This window comes from Adelges cooleyi, unplaced genomic scaffold (genome assembly GCF_023614345.1).
Source record: "Adelges cooleyi isolate 19-005CV unplaced genomic scaffold, UGA_ACOO_1.1 ACOO_flye_CR_arks_rails_tigmint_CR_PRNA_167, whole genome shotgun sequence".
NCBI lineage: Eukaryota > Metazoa > Arthropoda > Insecta > Hemiptera > Adelgidae > Adelges > Adelges cooleyi.
This window is the reverse complement of record NW_026095824.1, coordinates 2,081,964-2,099,892: the sequence shown is the minus strand read 5'-3', so window position 1 is coordinate 2,099,892 and position 17,929 is coordinate 2,081,964. Positions and strand designations below refer to the sequence as shown.

The 17,929-nt window shown below is 33.3% G+C and overlaps 1 protein-coding gene across 1 annotated transcript; it reads right to left on the bottom strand.

Moving 5' to 3' along the window:
* Positions 1-185: 185 nt before the first annotated feature.
* LOC126832730 (lipid droplet-associated hydrolase) lies at positions 186-11,700 on the bottom strand. The gene is made up of 5 exons (XM_050563619.1): positions 11,386-11,700; positions 7,230-7,474; positions 4,684-5,015; positions 2,259-2,447; positions 186-511 (listed from the first exon to the last, which is right to left on the bottom strand). The coding sequence occupies exons 1-5, from the start codon at positions 11,619-11,621 to the stop codon at positions 299-301; spliced, it is 1,215 nt and encodes a 404-aa protein (XP_050419576.1). The 5' UTR covers positions 11,622-11,700; the 3' UTR covers positions 186-298.
* Positions 11,701-17,929: the final 6,229 nt, after the last annotated feature.

Here is a 17,929-nt window from a genome sequence, read left to right as displayed (position 1 = left end):
GTACTTTCTATTCATATATAATAAGCGAATATGTTGTGTAACTCGCCGAGTTGGAAAATACAAACTAAGACCCGGCTCAGCAATCGCAAATGTATTTTCTTGTTAGGTACACCCCGAACAATAACGACCCGGTATACTGAAGTATTAAGGGTTGGAAAAAAAAATTACTCAACATTTTCCAACAATACTCGTATATGTATGTGAGGTACAGCTCATATAAAAAAAAACATATATAATTTCTTCTCCAACTTTACGTTGGATTTAACATGTAAAAATTCTTTGCGCAATGATGATCCAGTCATTTTTTCAGATCCTTGTTAATCCAGTCGGTCGCGATGGCCGCTATCTCGTCGGAATACCTGAGCACGAAAGCGTGTTGGTACCCTTTGTCGCACAGCACGGCCTCGGCCTCGGGCACCTGCTTATGGATCTCATCGTAGAACGGTACTGGCACCCATCCGTCACAGTTTCCAAAGTACATGTGCAGCTTTGATGCGTTATCGTTTAAAACCTACAAAACAATAGCGTGTAATTACATGTTGTCATACATTTGGTACATTTTCAAGTATAAACAAGTCCTGTGTCTTCTCTCCCCCCCCCTTCTTTCTCAACAATTGATAATACGTTTCTGTCCAAGTTTCAGCGGATAAAAGCAGAGTGTCGGTTTGGCAATATATTGCTCCTACACACCAAAAGAAATAATGACCTTTAATTGGCTAATTAGACGATAGGCTAAAGAGCTAACGAAATACTTAGTTGAAAATATAAAACTGTCACGTCATTAGCACAGCTAGCAACCTTATAACGTGAAGTATATAGTCATTATGAATTTGATTTCGAATTTCAAGTATATAAAAAGAAATGTTGACCAATCTTATAGATAATAACATTGTCACTGTTTATAAGTCATTAGCCGACGTATTAAACATTAATATAGCAGAGAAATATCAATTAAAAAATGATGTATGACAATAAAAAAAATTTACCGTTTACCCTTCGACATATAAGTCACCAAAATAGTTGTCTGCTTTATTTCAAGACACTCGTTAAACTGTTTATCGCCCGTTTACTTACAAAATGATTCACCAAAGTACACATTACTAAGTGTACTTATTGAAGTTTTTTTCAAACGTACAATTTAATAATTTTGCCCGTCTTCGGAATTGACAACAAAATAATTTTAAAACCACTTTACTTGACTCTGGGAAACAAAGTCAGAGAACATATGGATGGGTATTTCGATTCCCTATGTAAAAATAATGATGATAATAAATAATAACAATCGTCCGTCTTTTCTTTATGGATCTACCGATCCATTGTTATGGTCATTCTTTTCAAAGCGGAATAATAAGAACAAGGCGAGCGTATTCGGGATAGATTCGAAATCTTATTAAGTTTTTCTTTGTCTATTCGAGGTTCATTTTAACGATAATAAAGCGCTCGATTGTAAATTCTTCAGACGACTTAGTAGAAGGCAGTTCCACAAAAATCTACGTTGTTTAAATAAAATGTATAAATATTGATAAACATAATATAACTTTCTTCTAGTTTTGTATAATAGGTATTTTAATAGAAACGATATTCACATACTATTATTTTGAAATGAACGGGTATTTTAAAAAACGTGTCTGTCGATAAGAAGAAAAACAAAAGCATCAGTTTGACATCAGACAAAAAAAAACCGCTGTCGGTAAACTATTAGTAACTAAACATGTGGGCAGATGACGCTAATGTAATAGTGCCTTCGAAAATCAATGTAAGCCATTTTATTCAGAGTATAGTACATAATATTATATTTAGAAACGTTTAAAAAGAAAAAAACATTTAAAATATAACACTACCTAAGTTTTGTAATAGATTTTATAAAAAAATATTGCCTTAATGTTCCTAATTTTTTTTCCGTATGAAAAATTGCCTATACATAACCCCTTAAAAAGTGTCGGTATGTTTAAGTCCTAAAGTTGCAAAGAAATGGTAATTATATTGTCAAATAAGAAACTTGAAATTATGCTCCCTGACAATCAAATCATTTTGTTATTAATTTATTGACTATAGGTATTTCTTGTAGTTTTTAGAGTAGGTAACATTTAATTAACTCTTTAGGAATTATTAATTTTTACATAAAAAAACACCACACACAGTCTAGTTTTCACGGATAATAATTAGTTAAAAATTAAATGGATATATATAATAAACATTTAACGTTTAACTGTAGGTTACTAACCTAACCTACAGTATCCATGCAGCAAAAAACGTACCTTGGAATCCAATTCGTATACTTTGTCCATCTCGTCCAGTGCCATGGCAAACACATTTCGCAATACCGTTGGATGGACCAAGACCAAACCGGACCTGACCAGGTAATCGTCGACAGACCTGCCTTCCATTATCATCAGTGTCATTTTCACTAAGGACTTTTTGATAAAATTAGGGAATGTTGTAAAAATCTGCAACAAAAACAGTGTTGTTAACCGTATAATATCATCAACAACGTTTGATCTCTTGTTTATTTATTACTTGTAAGATTTTTAAACGAAATTAAATTGTTGATTTTTAGTTGCAGAATTTAACCAAGTGTGTGGTATGAACGCAGTAACTGTTATACACATGATAATATTATACAGCTGTACGAGACGACAACGCGATGAAACCCTTTAATGTATTTCAGTAATGTTTTAATGAAAAAAACGTGTCGTTCAAAATGCAACGAATAAAGCAACACATGGATATTCATTAGTATTACAAAAATGGTACATCTAGCGGTTGCGTTAGTGGGAAAAAAAAAATTAAAAAAACGACAATATAATGCATAAAAAATACAATTGCAATACGGTTTGTTCTGTGCCGAAAAATGCATTTTAATTGGCTGTGACGAAATCGTTGCTACTTGTTGATAAATATTGGCTTAACATAGTCTGTTAAGCATGTAAAACACAATACGGCTTGCCTCTTTATGCTTGTACGAGATGTAGATCAATCTTTTGCCAAAAATCTGTACAAAACATTTAAAGCGCCTAATATTTTACAAAAAATCATATAAATAATACACGCCATTAAATCTTTTACACGATAATAAATGGTCGCAACCGTTTTTTACGGTATTTTTTTTATGTATTTCCTTTACTGTCACGTGACGCCAACTGTGTTACTGCATTCGGTTGGCCATCACTCGAAATTGGCGCAATCGAAAATAAAATGTCTAGTAATGTACCAAATTGGACGTCCTTTATTAATATTATTTGATGTATAATAATTATTGTCACTCTACCTAACCTCTCCGTAGTAGGTTTACTAACTAAAAGCAGCTATTTCCTTGTGGGTATTATAATAATTCGTCTGTGGGGTGAACGGTACCGCCTTTGAGAGTCACAACTAAAGGGGCACGATGGGGGCACGATGGAAAATAACATGCAGACAACAATTAATACTGGCATAATGTCATTTCCGACAGTTTCCAAACGCCAGGTGGCAGTTTACATAACATAGGCGGCTCTGCCGGTGCAAGCGTCTCGATTCTATACACACACTGGAACGTGCCAAGAGTAACCGAATACCGATTTTTCAAGGATTTAGTTGAGCCGAAAGACTCTGATGCACTCATGCGCGAACAACCCGGAGAACACTCGGCCCGGTGCGACCGTAACAAACCAGTTCCAGTATGTCGTCGTGTCCAAAAGGAAATGCACGAAAACAATATAGTTAATCCACACGACGAGCTACTCTTCTTTTTCCCCGTTAAATCAAGTTATTTCTAATGCGACTTTTATGTATACATGAGGTTTGACAAAGTTATTAACACAAAAACGATGGAGCCCCCCCCAGGTCCTTGGGGAAATCGTCAAAAGACATTGTGGCCGTTGCAATATCACTTTTTAATGACTATCTCAATATATATATATATATATATATATATATATATATATTTCACTTAAAACCACCGTAAGAAAACCATGTCGAGTATAGTAAACGCGTGTGTTGATGTCGAACGCCTGAAAAGCACGCTCGACTGTCGTCAAATCCGGATAATCCCATCACACTCACATTTTTTAAGGAAAAGATTTTGATTTATTAACTATTTTCTCTTTTGCGGTTTTCGTTGTTAAAACTTTATCGTTTTTTACTTGGGCGTCATCTAGTTTTAACTAAAAAAACTATTCCCAACTACATTAAAACCATTCTATTTTACAAATTAAACGCACAGAGTTAAAACATCAACCTGAACCATATATTATTGCCCATAAGTTGTGCCGATAATTCGACGTTCATTTATAGAGTAATAAATAATATTTATTTCGTTTTAAGCAAATTTAACTCGTCCAATATTTAAACCATAGCTTAATAATAATAATTCCATTTGATAAAGGTTGAAATTCCAAAGTACCTACCAAATTACCATCAATCATTACAACGAAATTTCAATGGAGTATAAGTCACGCATATGCTACAGGTGGAAAACATATATTTGTTCTGTTATGTCAACAACCAGTTCTGTTGTTTTTCCATTGTCAATCGAAAAATTGCACATGTGTTGTTACAATGCGAGAAACAAGTAAATTCTTCACGGTTGCGCTCGTAGTTTATATAAGCACACACTCAACACAATACACCAACGCCTCAATTTTTGCAAATGTCCTGTTAATTAAAAACACTACTATACAGCAGTTGGCAGTCAACACAACTTACCCAAGATAGGAACAACGTGGTGCTCAGAAGATACGAAGTCATCGTTATGAGATTGTGGCCGTTGGGGGTGTCGCGCATCTTCTTCAGGGTGGGGAAAAAGAACAGCGCTTGTTTAATGTTCACCCTAGTGGTCATCGTCTCGTCCTTGAGCATTTCCGATATGATTTTCGTGCCGATCGAATGGCCAGCCAAGTATAGTTCACATTTGTCCGGCACGTACTTCTCGACAAACCGTAGCTTGTGTTCCACTTGACCCTGTAATGTGTACAATTCGGGATGGGCTTTTTGGTCGGGAACCCTTAACTCTGAATTGGCCGGAGGCATCTCGTGACCTGGTGAAAATACAGTGTTAGAACAATACTTACTTCTCTACCGTTGTAATTGTAAAAAGTAAAAAACAATATGTAGGTTAAGAATAGAATTCAAACCGGGAAATTCAAGCCATAAACAAATGCTCACAAGTTCTCCCGAAAATTATTTCTCATTAGCACAGCAAATAAAGGTTAATCCTTAAATCCAAATTTTTTGGATTTAATACATTTAAACGTGCGTTTGAATTTCAATTCCACTAATGTAAAATTATATTCTCGCCATTTCCATAAAAACGTACACACATTTTTGCTCTCAAAACCTTCAAAGGAAAACGCTACAACCGCTTACGTCCGCTAGTGCTTATATCATAAGCACTTGGCCTCAATAGATTCTAGTTAATTGTTTTTAAAATAAAAGTAGGCGAATGTTTAACTTTATTCATATTTATCGCGTTGTGACTTCCGAAAGAAAATGTCACGTACCTACTTAACTGGCTGCTTAAATGTAATATATAACGTGTATACGGTATATCAGAATGCGTGGACGACATGTAAACATTATTTTATGGCTCGGAACACAGTAAGGGTCATAAAAAAATGCTTTAAAAAAACCATGCGTCCTTAAAAGAAACGCAGTTGTCGGTTTTTTTCTAATACCAAAACCCTCATAGTGCCTATACTTAATAATCTTACGTTTAGCGGTCACACGGATTTCCCAAACTAAAAAAACTTTAATTTTTTTTTAAACCAAAGCGGCAACAGAATAGATTTATTGGTTTCGTGGTTTGCTTCGTTCAGTTGTATTATAATAATAAAAACCGACGGGTGGCCTATATTGCTCCAAGACAAGAAACAGCAACAATAATTAACTTCCCGGTTGACGGAAGACTTATGCGCCGTTTGAACAAATACTATAAGCTCTTATTTGTTCTTAAGTATACAGTTTCAACAGCTTTAATATTTGAGTGCGAGTATGAAATATATTGGCGAGTAAAACATGTACAGTAAACGACATTGTAAAAGCTCTTTGATCTTCCATCGAGCGCATAAGAATATTATGGTATAACTTAGATCAATGTAATTACAATTACTAACCGTGGTCCTCCGTTTTCCGTGCATAGTATTATAACCCAATAAAGTATCCCACTCGTGTCAAATGGTCTTATGTAATTTGTAAGGGTCACTATAATATAGTTTCCAAGTAAATATTTTATTACATTAACCCCATAATATGTTTTAATAATATCCTTTTAAATTTTACACAGCGTGGAACCTATATTAGGCCTTTTCGATCGAGAGGGGCGTTTTACCAGAATGTAAACCTTAATAATTAAATTTTGGACTGGACAAGCGTTCCAATTGCATTAATATCATGTATTATTAATGTATGTGCATATTATAATATGCACATACATTTAGGCGTCAAGTATGAGTTACAAAAAACGTTTCAAAAACGAGGAAACCGGCATGGCCAAAAAATATGTTTACTGCAAAATTGTTAAAGCAAAAAAAACATTATTTAATACTACACTATTTACTCAAAAGTTAAAATAGAAATTATTCGCTAAGTACAATACCATATCAGAAAGATTAAAATTCTGAACAATTTGTTTATTGTACTAAAATGACTAAAAATTGCACAATGCTTGGTAAAGACACTTTTTTTTTTTTAATAACAGAGAAAGTAATTTAGTAATTGCTAAGACCTAGAATTAGAATCTGTTGTCCCTAGAAAAAGCCATAATCCTTTTAAAACAAATATCTTGTCATTAAACTGATGATGTTAAAACAATATGGGTTGTATTGTAAATGTGTGTTCACGCGTTTAGTAATAAAAAAAAGTTCTAAATTAACGTCCCCGACAATTTATTATTAAGATGTAATAAAAATTATAATTAGGCGGTAACAATATACTAATACGGAAATTACTGTATTAGTATTTAACGATGTAATATTATTCGCATTAACATATTCAAGATCTCTGAGAGATGGCAAGCATAAACATTGGAGTTTTCTAATGTCCACAGATGCAAGTCAGCAAAATCATGGAAAGCAAAAATAAATCGAGTGAAGGTAAAATAGATGAAAACTTTATAATTATACTTTCTCTCTTATGTCGGATGTTTGCTTTAATGGTATTTCTCTTAGCTTGACATTTTCTCTAACAACTAATCACGAAAAGACGGTCATCTAGCAGCACGTTAGATCTGTGATCTTGTTAATTTTTCAACTTACCGGCATGAGACACCACCCAGGCTGGAATGCCGGTGGCCTTGTGCAATTCCTCCAGGAATCGTTCGTAGAAGACTGTCACGCCCGGGTTGCCACACACGAATACCAGCAATCTGTCAATGGGTTTGTCACCGTCCGCGGCCACACTCCGGCCACAGCACAACACCCTAGTGGCCACTCCGTTGACTTCCAACCAGTGGTCGGTGGCAGCTGGGGCCGACTTGCCTTCCATCGTCGGTGTTTCCAGACTGTAAACACACATAACCGCACACAGCTATAATATTATATTAGTGTTGTGTAATGGTTCACTATGCGAAACGATTAAAACTATCAAATTAATTGGCAAATTCAAGTTTCCTCGGCGTAACAAACCGGTATAGTAAACGGCGAGTATGTAATGTATTATGCTAATTGCCATAATATTAAAATAGGCCAAATAATAACGCGTAGATTTCAATTGACAGTCCGAAGATTTTTTAATCCGAAGATATTTACAAACGACCAATCATATCGTCGTGGTTGTGCAAAAATACTCAAAGTAATATATATTTATTGTAAAAGTTCTATCTCTTATTATGATGTAATTTCTAATATGCGCCGACAAAATACCAAAGGCCCGCATGCTTGTACAACGTATTATCTATTATTTATATTAAACAATAGAGCCCAACACATTCGGTCGATTAACTTCTATTGAATGCGCTAAAACGCCCCAGTCGGGCTCAACATATTCTGCATAACTAACCGTAATGAAAATATTTAATACCTCCAAACCGCAATAATATCGCACGCTATTATGATCAGTTCTTGAAGTGTTAATAAATTAACGTGACTATTATATACTATATAATACTATTACTAGATAGTATTAGATACTATTAGGTAGTATTTCAAAACAGCAATATTAATAGCTCGACGTTACAAAAATAAAACCGACGTTGAACAGTAATTATAAAATGCGCAACCAGCGAACTCGTCTCACTGCTAATAGGTTTAACTAGATGTGTTATTATAATAATATATTAATACACGCATTCTATTTGTATAATCCAAGTTCCAAGTCGGATTTACATTAATTAAACACCAATACATATGTTTTTAATTTTAAATACTTGATTCTTTCACCCAATTTTGCACTGCTCGTGCACAGAGACACGCGACAGAATGGGCTGATCTAGTTTTTAGGTTAATGGACATGTGTATTGTCTTTGGTCCTAAGCATGATTCTTATTCATGAACGTTTTCACTCAGTAATTACTATATTACTAATTAATACTACTGTATTAATTAGAAAAAAATACCACTTGAGTGTGTTTGATGTATCAAACTAAATTAAAGCTACTTAAACTGTCAGTTTGAAATAGTATACGTTTTATATGAATAACTCACTGCAATAAAAATATAATTACATTTAATTAAAATGAGTATAATTAAAACAAATTTAAATTTAATTGTACTCAAATAGAAAAATCCTATCTATAGGTCTAAGCACATATTTTATGCATATTTAGACAGGTAAACTTGGTAAAAACATAACCCCCGGACTCATAAGTACTTTTGATTTATTTAAACGGAAAATTGACACTAGATGTTTGCCTACCTGAAGTCGGAAGACCGCCCAAGCCAGTCATATTATGTAAACATTCGATTTATATTGTACATAAATATTTGATTTGCTCATTAATCGACTTTTCTAATCGATATACATAGGCTGAAAATCTCATGTAACGCGGAAATTAAATCTACCTAACAGTTGGTCAAACTCAACATGTATTTCATAATGATTAATAATAATTCAGCATTTAGCGGCGGATCACTGATAAAATAGATAAATAATTTCATTATTCTCATGTTCTGCGATGTAACTTATCAATCGAGTGCAATATTGTAATAATATGTCTATCAGAAACCCGAAGCTAATTTTTTTATAACACTAATAATCGGCAACGTTTTGTCACTGCTGTCCTAAATTGAAACTATTTTTGTTTAGCTCCTTTACATATCATTTTGAATACACAATTTAGTATTCCACGATGAGAAGTTGTGTAAACCGTTGACCAGATTGGGTCACTGTCATGTCATGGCATTATTATATCGCATATCTGTAAAATAATACATATACATAAGTATTATACTCATTCGACGACCTATACTTGTGCTCGGAATGTTAACAAAAATTATACCTAAACGTGTAAACACTTCAACAGAGATCGGTTACATCTAAACGGAACAAGTACGTACGCAGTGTAGGTATGTATATAATTAGACATGATGCTTTCACTCTCATCTAATGCCACATAGAACAAGCGTCGTGTGTTGTGGCCCATATAGTATGTTAAGAATATTATATTTCCACATAGCTATTATGTAGACAAATATATAAATATTTATATGGCAATGCCGTTTTGTTAATCGCAGTTGTTTCACACAAAGAGGTCATTAACTAACTTTAAGCGAAACAGTTGTTTTATAACGTTATGATAAGAGTTTTCTTGTGAAAATATAAATTAAATAGTACCAAACTATGGTTCAACATGACTTTAGTTGTACCCAAACTTATGAAACGTATATCATTCAGAGCATGTTAAATATCATACAAATGCGCAATTGTTATTAAGCCATAGTTTTTTTTTTTTTTTTACATTTAATGCGAAACTGAGAATTTTTTGGTTCTACAACGATTAGTTATTTTTTTTTTCTTGCAATCAGTCATATATACAACATAAAAACTGATATTTAAACTGAAAATAAAACTTAAGTCAATTTAATTAAGCAATTAATTCACTCTCAATGAAAAATAATGGATTATGAGTTATTTTAAGTAACATCTAATAAAACTTGCTCTACCACCTCTACTAAGCAAAAGTCACTCCTTTCGAATTAAAGCTTGCACGCAGTTTAACAGTAAATTTTGATATACCTACGAACTTTGTTCACGTTTTCAGTACATAATTTATTTTTCTACTTATTAATAATAATGATATTGTCCACTATTATTACTATGTGTATCAAATAGTGTTAGATGTATCATAATCTAGTTCACTGAACCGTATCCTAAAGCTAACATCATGTTTTTTTTAAAAGTAGTTTGGAAATAATTGTATAAAATATAAAACTGATTTGTAATTAATGTAAATTGTAATGCAATATAAATCGTATTACATTATACTAATTAAAACATTACAGTTTAAGAGTAATACAATTTTTGCGTTTTATAATATTTTTTTAGTTACAAAAACCCCGTTTTGAGAAAGTTACTCCATAAAAATCAGTAAATATGGTATTGTTTTATACATTTATATTCTAAAACCAATGCTCAGATTAGTTTAATAATTTTTTTTTCTACACAGTACTTTAATAGTTTTTTTTATTGCTTTTGTAATAAAACATAGCAAACTACTAATACTTATAATTTGGTTTTTAATACTAGACCTACTAATTGTTATTTATTATCTGAATAAAATAGCAGCGAAAAATAACAATTAACCACTAATTTAACAAATTTGCCTCGTTTTTAAAAATCATCTTTCTTGTATTAAATATTTACTTTTTTTTAAATACAACTAACAATTTGTACTGATCTATCTTGACAGTTCTTTTCATATTATATTTTGTAGTAGAACACAACTGAGCCCAGAAAACGTTAGTATAATTTTTTTAATTTTATTCCAGTAATTCTGCGGTAACGGGCTACAGGTGCATACAAAGACTATCACGATTAGAGATCCGTTGAAAATGGCATCTCGCAAAGTAGGTGGACGACCTTCAATATTGTCAAAAACTGGATAGACCTCTGCCCGTTTGGCCACTGCTCTGGCTCGGGCGCACAACTGATAACACCAACGTCACTACACTGTGATAGGAGTAAGTTTTTTATAATGCGGACTCGATAAAATAACCGATTTTCGATCGGGTGTTGAATGCAAAACGACCACGGACGAGTCGTTGCAACGCCACCAGCTGATCCGGTCGCATTATTCCCTTTGCCCGGATCAGCTGCACAGACTGCACTCGTGTGCCTGCGTGCTCAGCATCTAACCGCCGTTTGATACCACGGTAAATCATCGTACTATGCATATTGTTTATTATTGTGTTTTTTTTTTTTTTTATTAATGCGAAATCAGTACCGCGCTGGTCTAATCTATACTACTATACTCACGCGACAGACGACGGTGCTGTGCCCAAAGTCCAAGCGGACCGACTGCGGCGGTCGTGTGCCACACGTGTCGACGATGACGGCAGTGCGCGCCGGCAAAGGGCGATAACGGCGGTGCACGGGCAACGCGTCGTGGCCGGCCGCAATACTGAACGGATGACGTGCGACGACGGCGAGCGACGACTAGTCAGGGAGAGTGCGCTCACAGCAATGGTTTTTTTTGCAATAACATCTGACATCACCAAACCGATAGCGGCTGCTACTAGTAGGTAATAATAACATGTTCGTAGGTAACGGCAAAAAAAAAAAACGACGATACCGCCAAAACGATTGAATCCTATATTCGCCGTGTCGCCGTTGCCACTTCCCCCGGCTAAACTTCTACGCCGACCCGTCGAAGGTAGAGAGAGAGTGGTCTACGCACAAGGCGAGGTGGCCGCGCGCACACCTACACACACACACGCGCGCGCGCGCGCGCGCACACACATCAGTAAACAGTGTGACCTCAGCCGCGCGCCTTAAACTACCGTACAACAATCGAATAGTTCCTTTTACAAAAGCTAAAACTTCAAAACCCTAGACTTGATGATAGTATCGGCGACGGACCGGACAATAATAATTATCGTTAACGATGAACCGAACATAAAAAGCCGGGTTCAACGATTCGACACTCTTGATTGTCGGTAAACGTGACACGAATCAAAAAAGGATGATAAAATATATTCTAGTGGGTAGTGCGACATATCCTCTCTGTATGTTTGGCGAGTAGACGGAAAAAGTTTAGAACCAAAACAAAATGTAATCTATTTAATTTCTTTCTCTTCTCCTCTGAAATCTGGGTCTTGTATTTTCTATTTACACTTATATACCTCCTCTAGATCGTCGCCGAGTTTGGTCGAACCAGTCTACCCAAGGTAGCCATAAACTAGCAGTAGTGCTAGTAAGACGACCAAATTACCGTCATAGCCAGCGCAGTGGCGAGATTGGTCAAAGGTATAAAAGGAACAGGATATAGGGCAGAATACCTACTCAGCGTAGAACGGTACGCCTTACATTTTTGGGAATCTATATTTTGCTTATATATGGTAAATATTTTATTTTAACTTTTGTGTTTAAAAGATTTCTGTTAATTTAAAAAAAAAAAGATTTTTGGTCAAAATGTTATTTGTAATGTTGTATTACAGTTAATTGGTCCTTATTATTTCGAAACTTAAGATGAAGAAGAACTTAGAAAATGCTAAAAAAAAATCGCCAAATTGCCGTCCTAGTTACTCGCTAAAGTGATTTTGAAGGCGCTAACGAATGAAGGTTAATTTATTTTATAATATAAAAACTTTTTTACCATTAAATTATAGTTTACCATAAATAAATAATTTATTTATTCCCCTAATTCAACATCATCGTATATTATTTTTTAACAATGTGTTTATTAAGTAGAAATACAATTAATTAGTTCAATAAAACTTTAATTAAAACAATTTTTAATTAAAATTTTGATTAAATTAAAAAACGTAATTAAATAAAGAAAATGATGCAGATATATAACGTAAACAAATTATAATTAGTTAATACTTTTGATATTTTAATTTTAGTTATATATATTTTTTTAATTTATTATACAGGGTGTTCCAGCATGAAAGGTAAGTATTAGGTGATTGGACATCTGGAACACCCCCAAATAAGCCCCCCGTTTTTATTTTTTCGATAAGTCAAAAATTGAAGGTTTCGATAGTTAAGTGAAAAAATAATGACCTAAAAAAACAAAAAATTATTCCATGTTATTCAGTGCAAAAAGCTAACCGTAAAAGAGGGGTCACATCATTTTCAGTCCCTTTCGGCCCCTAACTCAACAAATGATAAGAGAAAAATGATTAGAGACCAGAAATAAATTGTAAGTGATAAAAGATAAATGCTAAGACATAATTGATAAGAGATAAATTATGAGAGATTTGAGATGAATGATAGGATGGATGAGAGATAAGTGCTAAATGATAAGAATTTGGAGATAAATAATTAGAAACAAGAGATAAGAAATAAATAATAAGATATTAGTGATAAGAGATTAATGATTAGAGGCTAGAGGTAAGAAAAAAAAGTGATAAGAGAAGAGTTAGGGGCTGAAAAAGACTGAAAATGATGTGACCCCTCTTTTAAGGTGAGCTTTTTGCACTGATTAACTGGGAATAATTTTTTTTTTTTAACTGTCGAAATCTTCAATTTTTGACTAATCGAAAAAATGAAAACGGGGAGCTTATTTGGGGTTCCCCCAGATGTCCAATCACCTATTACTTACCTTTCATGCTGGAACACCCTGTATATATATATATATATATATAGGCGAAGCGGCCACCTAAGCGAGAATTGAAAAATCTTTGGAACTCAAAATCCAGATATTTCGTTATTCATTAAATTCGAACTATAAAGTTGTTAGATATTATCAGTATTATGTACCTATATTAATTTCAGATTTTTAAAAAAAGTAAATTTTTTTTTTTATTGCAAATGACCCTATAGCGGTAATACTAGTCACCAAAAAATACATGCAAAATGATAAGAAATAATAAAAATCTTACAAATTATGGTCAAAATTACATGTTATCAGTGTAAACCTATTGTATGTTTAATAAAAATGTTAATTGGGTTAAGTTATTACACATATTAGGTTAGGCCATTATTATTACATCAGTTTTTGTCGTTATGACGCCTATCACAAAATAATACATCCTTGTTAGTTTTAGATACAAATGAAACATTTAAAATTCCTACCATGAGATTTTTTTATTTAGGAAAAATACTACCATCAAGTGGTAAAAAAATTAATAATTATTTTTTGTTGGGAAAAATGTTGTTTATCGTTCTGAAACATCTAATATTAGGTTTTGATTACAAAAGTCAACAAATTACGTGCAGATGTAAAATTTAGCCATAATTTTTAAAGAAATATGCAATTGACCAGTGTTACCCACTGACCGTCGTTCCCCGTGTTCCCCTAATGTGAATCCGGCTTAACATATGATATTGGAGAAAGATAGAGCTAGTTTGAGCAAAACGATAAGATTAAAACACATGCCCAACCTTACAAATTAGCTCTGTCTCTCTCTCACGTATCTTGGTAACATTATTAGGTTTCAATGCACGGTCCATTTAGTAAGATGTTTAAATACCATGTGCTGGCAAAGATCGGAACACTGACAACACGGGATGTAGAAAAAAATCCGTTTTCAAAACGAAACGCAGGACAGGCGGAAATAATAGTATTATTATATATTATTGTCTTATGTGCACTGAAATCAACAATTAGTTCTACGGATACTCCGAAACGGGAACTATCCTCACACACGTGGTTATTTGGGAAGGCGACATCGAGTGAAGGGCTTAGTGGAGCAACCATATAAATCCAACAATTACCTACAAAGGTTTCGCAAAAATGCGTTTTTGCTTACCAACGAGATTATGAAAACCCAAAAAATATCATTAAACCTTTTTCCTAGATAAGGTGGAAACTTGTTCTATACTTCATTTTTTATGTGTAGTTTTTTTAATAAAATCTGAATGTTAGTCTGAAGACACGCCTAGTGTAAACCTAAATAATAGTCCCTAATTTTTTTGTTTTTCTTTTTGGAAATATGTTTGTTTGTATTCTTGTAATATTGTAAGTATTCCGGTCGAGATCTTCAGGAGGTTACTTTCAATTTAACCACGTACGGTTAGATACTAAAGTTTTTAAGTTGAAAGGGCATTAGAAAAAATAAAAAATAGCATATCTGCTCCGCATCGAAGCTAAAAGGTATAAATATTTGTAATTTTTATATTGTTGTACACAGGTAAACCGGTATGCCCACATTTCATCAATAAGAGAAACTATAATGTTGTAATATTATTCAAAAAAATTAATTAATATAAGGTATCTCACACTGTGCTTAGGTAGTGTAGTGATATATAGATCCAGAAAGGATTCTTCGATGACTTCCTCGTTAAAACTAAAGCGTATGTATAAATATGACCTTTTAAATTGCAAAACGTAATGCTACAAAGATGGTTTGATTTAGAAACAAAATGATGGTAAATTCAAAAGGAACATGTGTATTTAACGACTTTTAATTACTACCTACACACGGTCGTGAGGGTTTATTAGTTATTACACGTGGGGTTGCACGCGTTTATGAAAACAACTATTGGTGAAAATTACACTTGAATGTTTTTTGGAGAGTGTATTAAATAATAAATTTAACAAATAAATATTGTTAATTACAACGACTTGCAACGCAACGAGGGCGTTTTCATAATATATTGAATTAAGCCCAGGCGGCAATCATTAAATATAAATCTTATTTCATTAATTTCAAATCTGATTACAATAAATTCATTATACTATTGTATCTATGGAATATATTATATTACTAACTATACATGACCGTTGTAAAATAACATTAGGTAATTAGGTTGTACACAATAATTGCATTAAGGTAAAGGTAATGTCGACGAAATATAATTTCAATGCAATTTAATGATACAAGACTAGATCAGATTTGATTGGTCTTAACATGGCTGAAGAGTAGATTATTAAGTTAAAGAAAATTCATTTTTATTAAGGAGTAGGTAGTAGTAGGTATTATGTTGGTTGTTTTTTCATACAAGAAAAGATACAATAGGTACTGTACAACCACTATATACATTATTAAATTGTATCTTACCTTACAATAAGCGTTAAGTTTAATTAAATTAAAGTGAATCAAACTAAATTTTCAGCCAACGGCGACATTTCAACAGTAAAGTCAACTAGAAAATGTTGGATATCTCTTTTTCGTTTTTGAATGTTATAGTAAAATAGTTGGGAATTTAAAAATTGACTAAAACTTATTAAAGCGTTGACAAAAACAAATTTACTTAATATTTGTTTACGTTATGGCTAATGTAGGTTTTATAACGGCGTTTTCTAAGGAGTTGTGTATAGGCAACCGTTATAGTGCACGCTGTCGTGCATGTACTAATTGAGTTTGTGTGTAAAACAACATGCATTGCACGCAGAAGCTTCCGCATGACCAAATATGTAGACTACAAATACCGTAGTGCGCATGAATAAGTATTATATTTTGGTTAAAAAAAAAAAACATTTTGTTTTCTCATGTTAAATTAGATATAACAAGTCAAAATGAACAATTATGATTAGAATATATTTTAATCATGTAATTTTTCGCTATGGCTGTAGCGACTGTGTTGTTTCAGACGAAATATGTGCCGCGATACCTTTGGAATGAAAACTTAATTGTTTCTATTATATAATGCGTCGATGGTATTTACAAATCGTTTAAATTCCAACGACCTTATCATCTTACAAACAAATTACATAATATACAATTTAATAACTGCGAAGTCTCGATTTGATTTACACGACTAGTAAAATATTTTAAACGAAATACAAGTTAGTTTTTTTCCCTAAAATTATCTGCCAAAAAAATGTTTGCAAAAAGTCAACATATTTTTAGACCTTTCTTTACTAGTCTTAACTTATAAGGTCAAGAAGCTAAATGTGAGCTTTTTTTTTGGGGGGGGGGGTTAGAGTTATTTGTATGATGGTAATTCATTTTTTTTTTTTTTTTTACATTTTTCGACGGTCGTTTCTTTTTTCTATCCGGTTGAAAAACGAGGAGGATATATTTCGGATAGCATTAATTGTAAAGAAGCCAGCGTTAAAAACCGTTTTTGAATGAATGTTGTGTTGGGCCGCAAACATATATATATGTATACACATATATCTATGTATTATCTCGCCTTCAACTCCGTACATTATCATCTGTCCCTCGCCGTCATTCACAAAACTGACATCGACAGACGGCCAACGCAAACGGGTGACTATAGAAAGAATATTATAATGTTGAGTGTACAATAATAATAATATACATATATTATACATAGTATATTAGTAGGATACAATACAATATACAGGCATACGCCGCGAGACCGTAAGGAAAAGAAAGAACGATAAAGAAAGGTTAGGTTAAGAAGATATTGAAATATTTCATTGTTATAATGCATATTTTATTCAATGATATCGGTTCGTATATTATTATTACTGTTCTAAGACCAATAGTAAATTATTAATCAAAATGCGCCGAGAACAAGACGTCGTATACTATATACCGCACTTGATTAAACATACAAAATATGTCGCTTGTGTGTACCTAACCTAACCTAACCAAATCTGTGATACTAAGTACACTCTCTACCAGATTATATGTCAGTCTTCAGTATTTTTTGCTTGCTCGAATTTTTTCTTCAGGTTACTCTGGTACTTTGAATAATAAAAATTGCCGAATGCGATCAATTCGGCTATAGGGAGGACGTGAATCATTCAATGTTTGCTTACCTAGCCCATGGCGTGGGGTTAAAAATACATTAATAAATAAGCGTAGACACTCGTATGAATGTGTTAAAACGTTCATTGATTGAGCTATTAGTTTGATCATGGCCAAATTGATCTATGTCGTAGTAAGTTAGCTGACATTTCGAACCCATTGCAGGGTCTATCTTCAAAGAAGAAGTCACT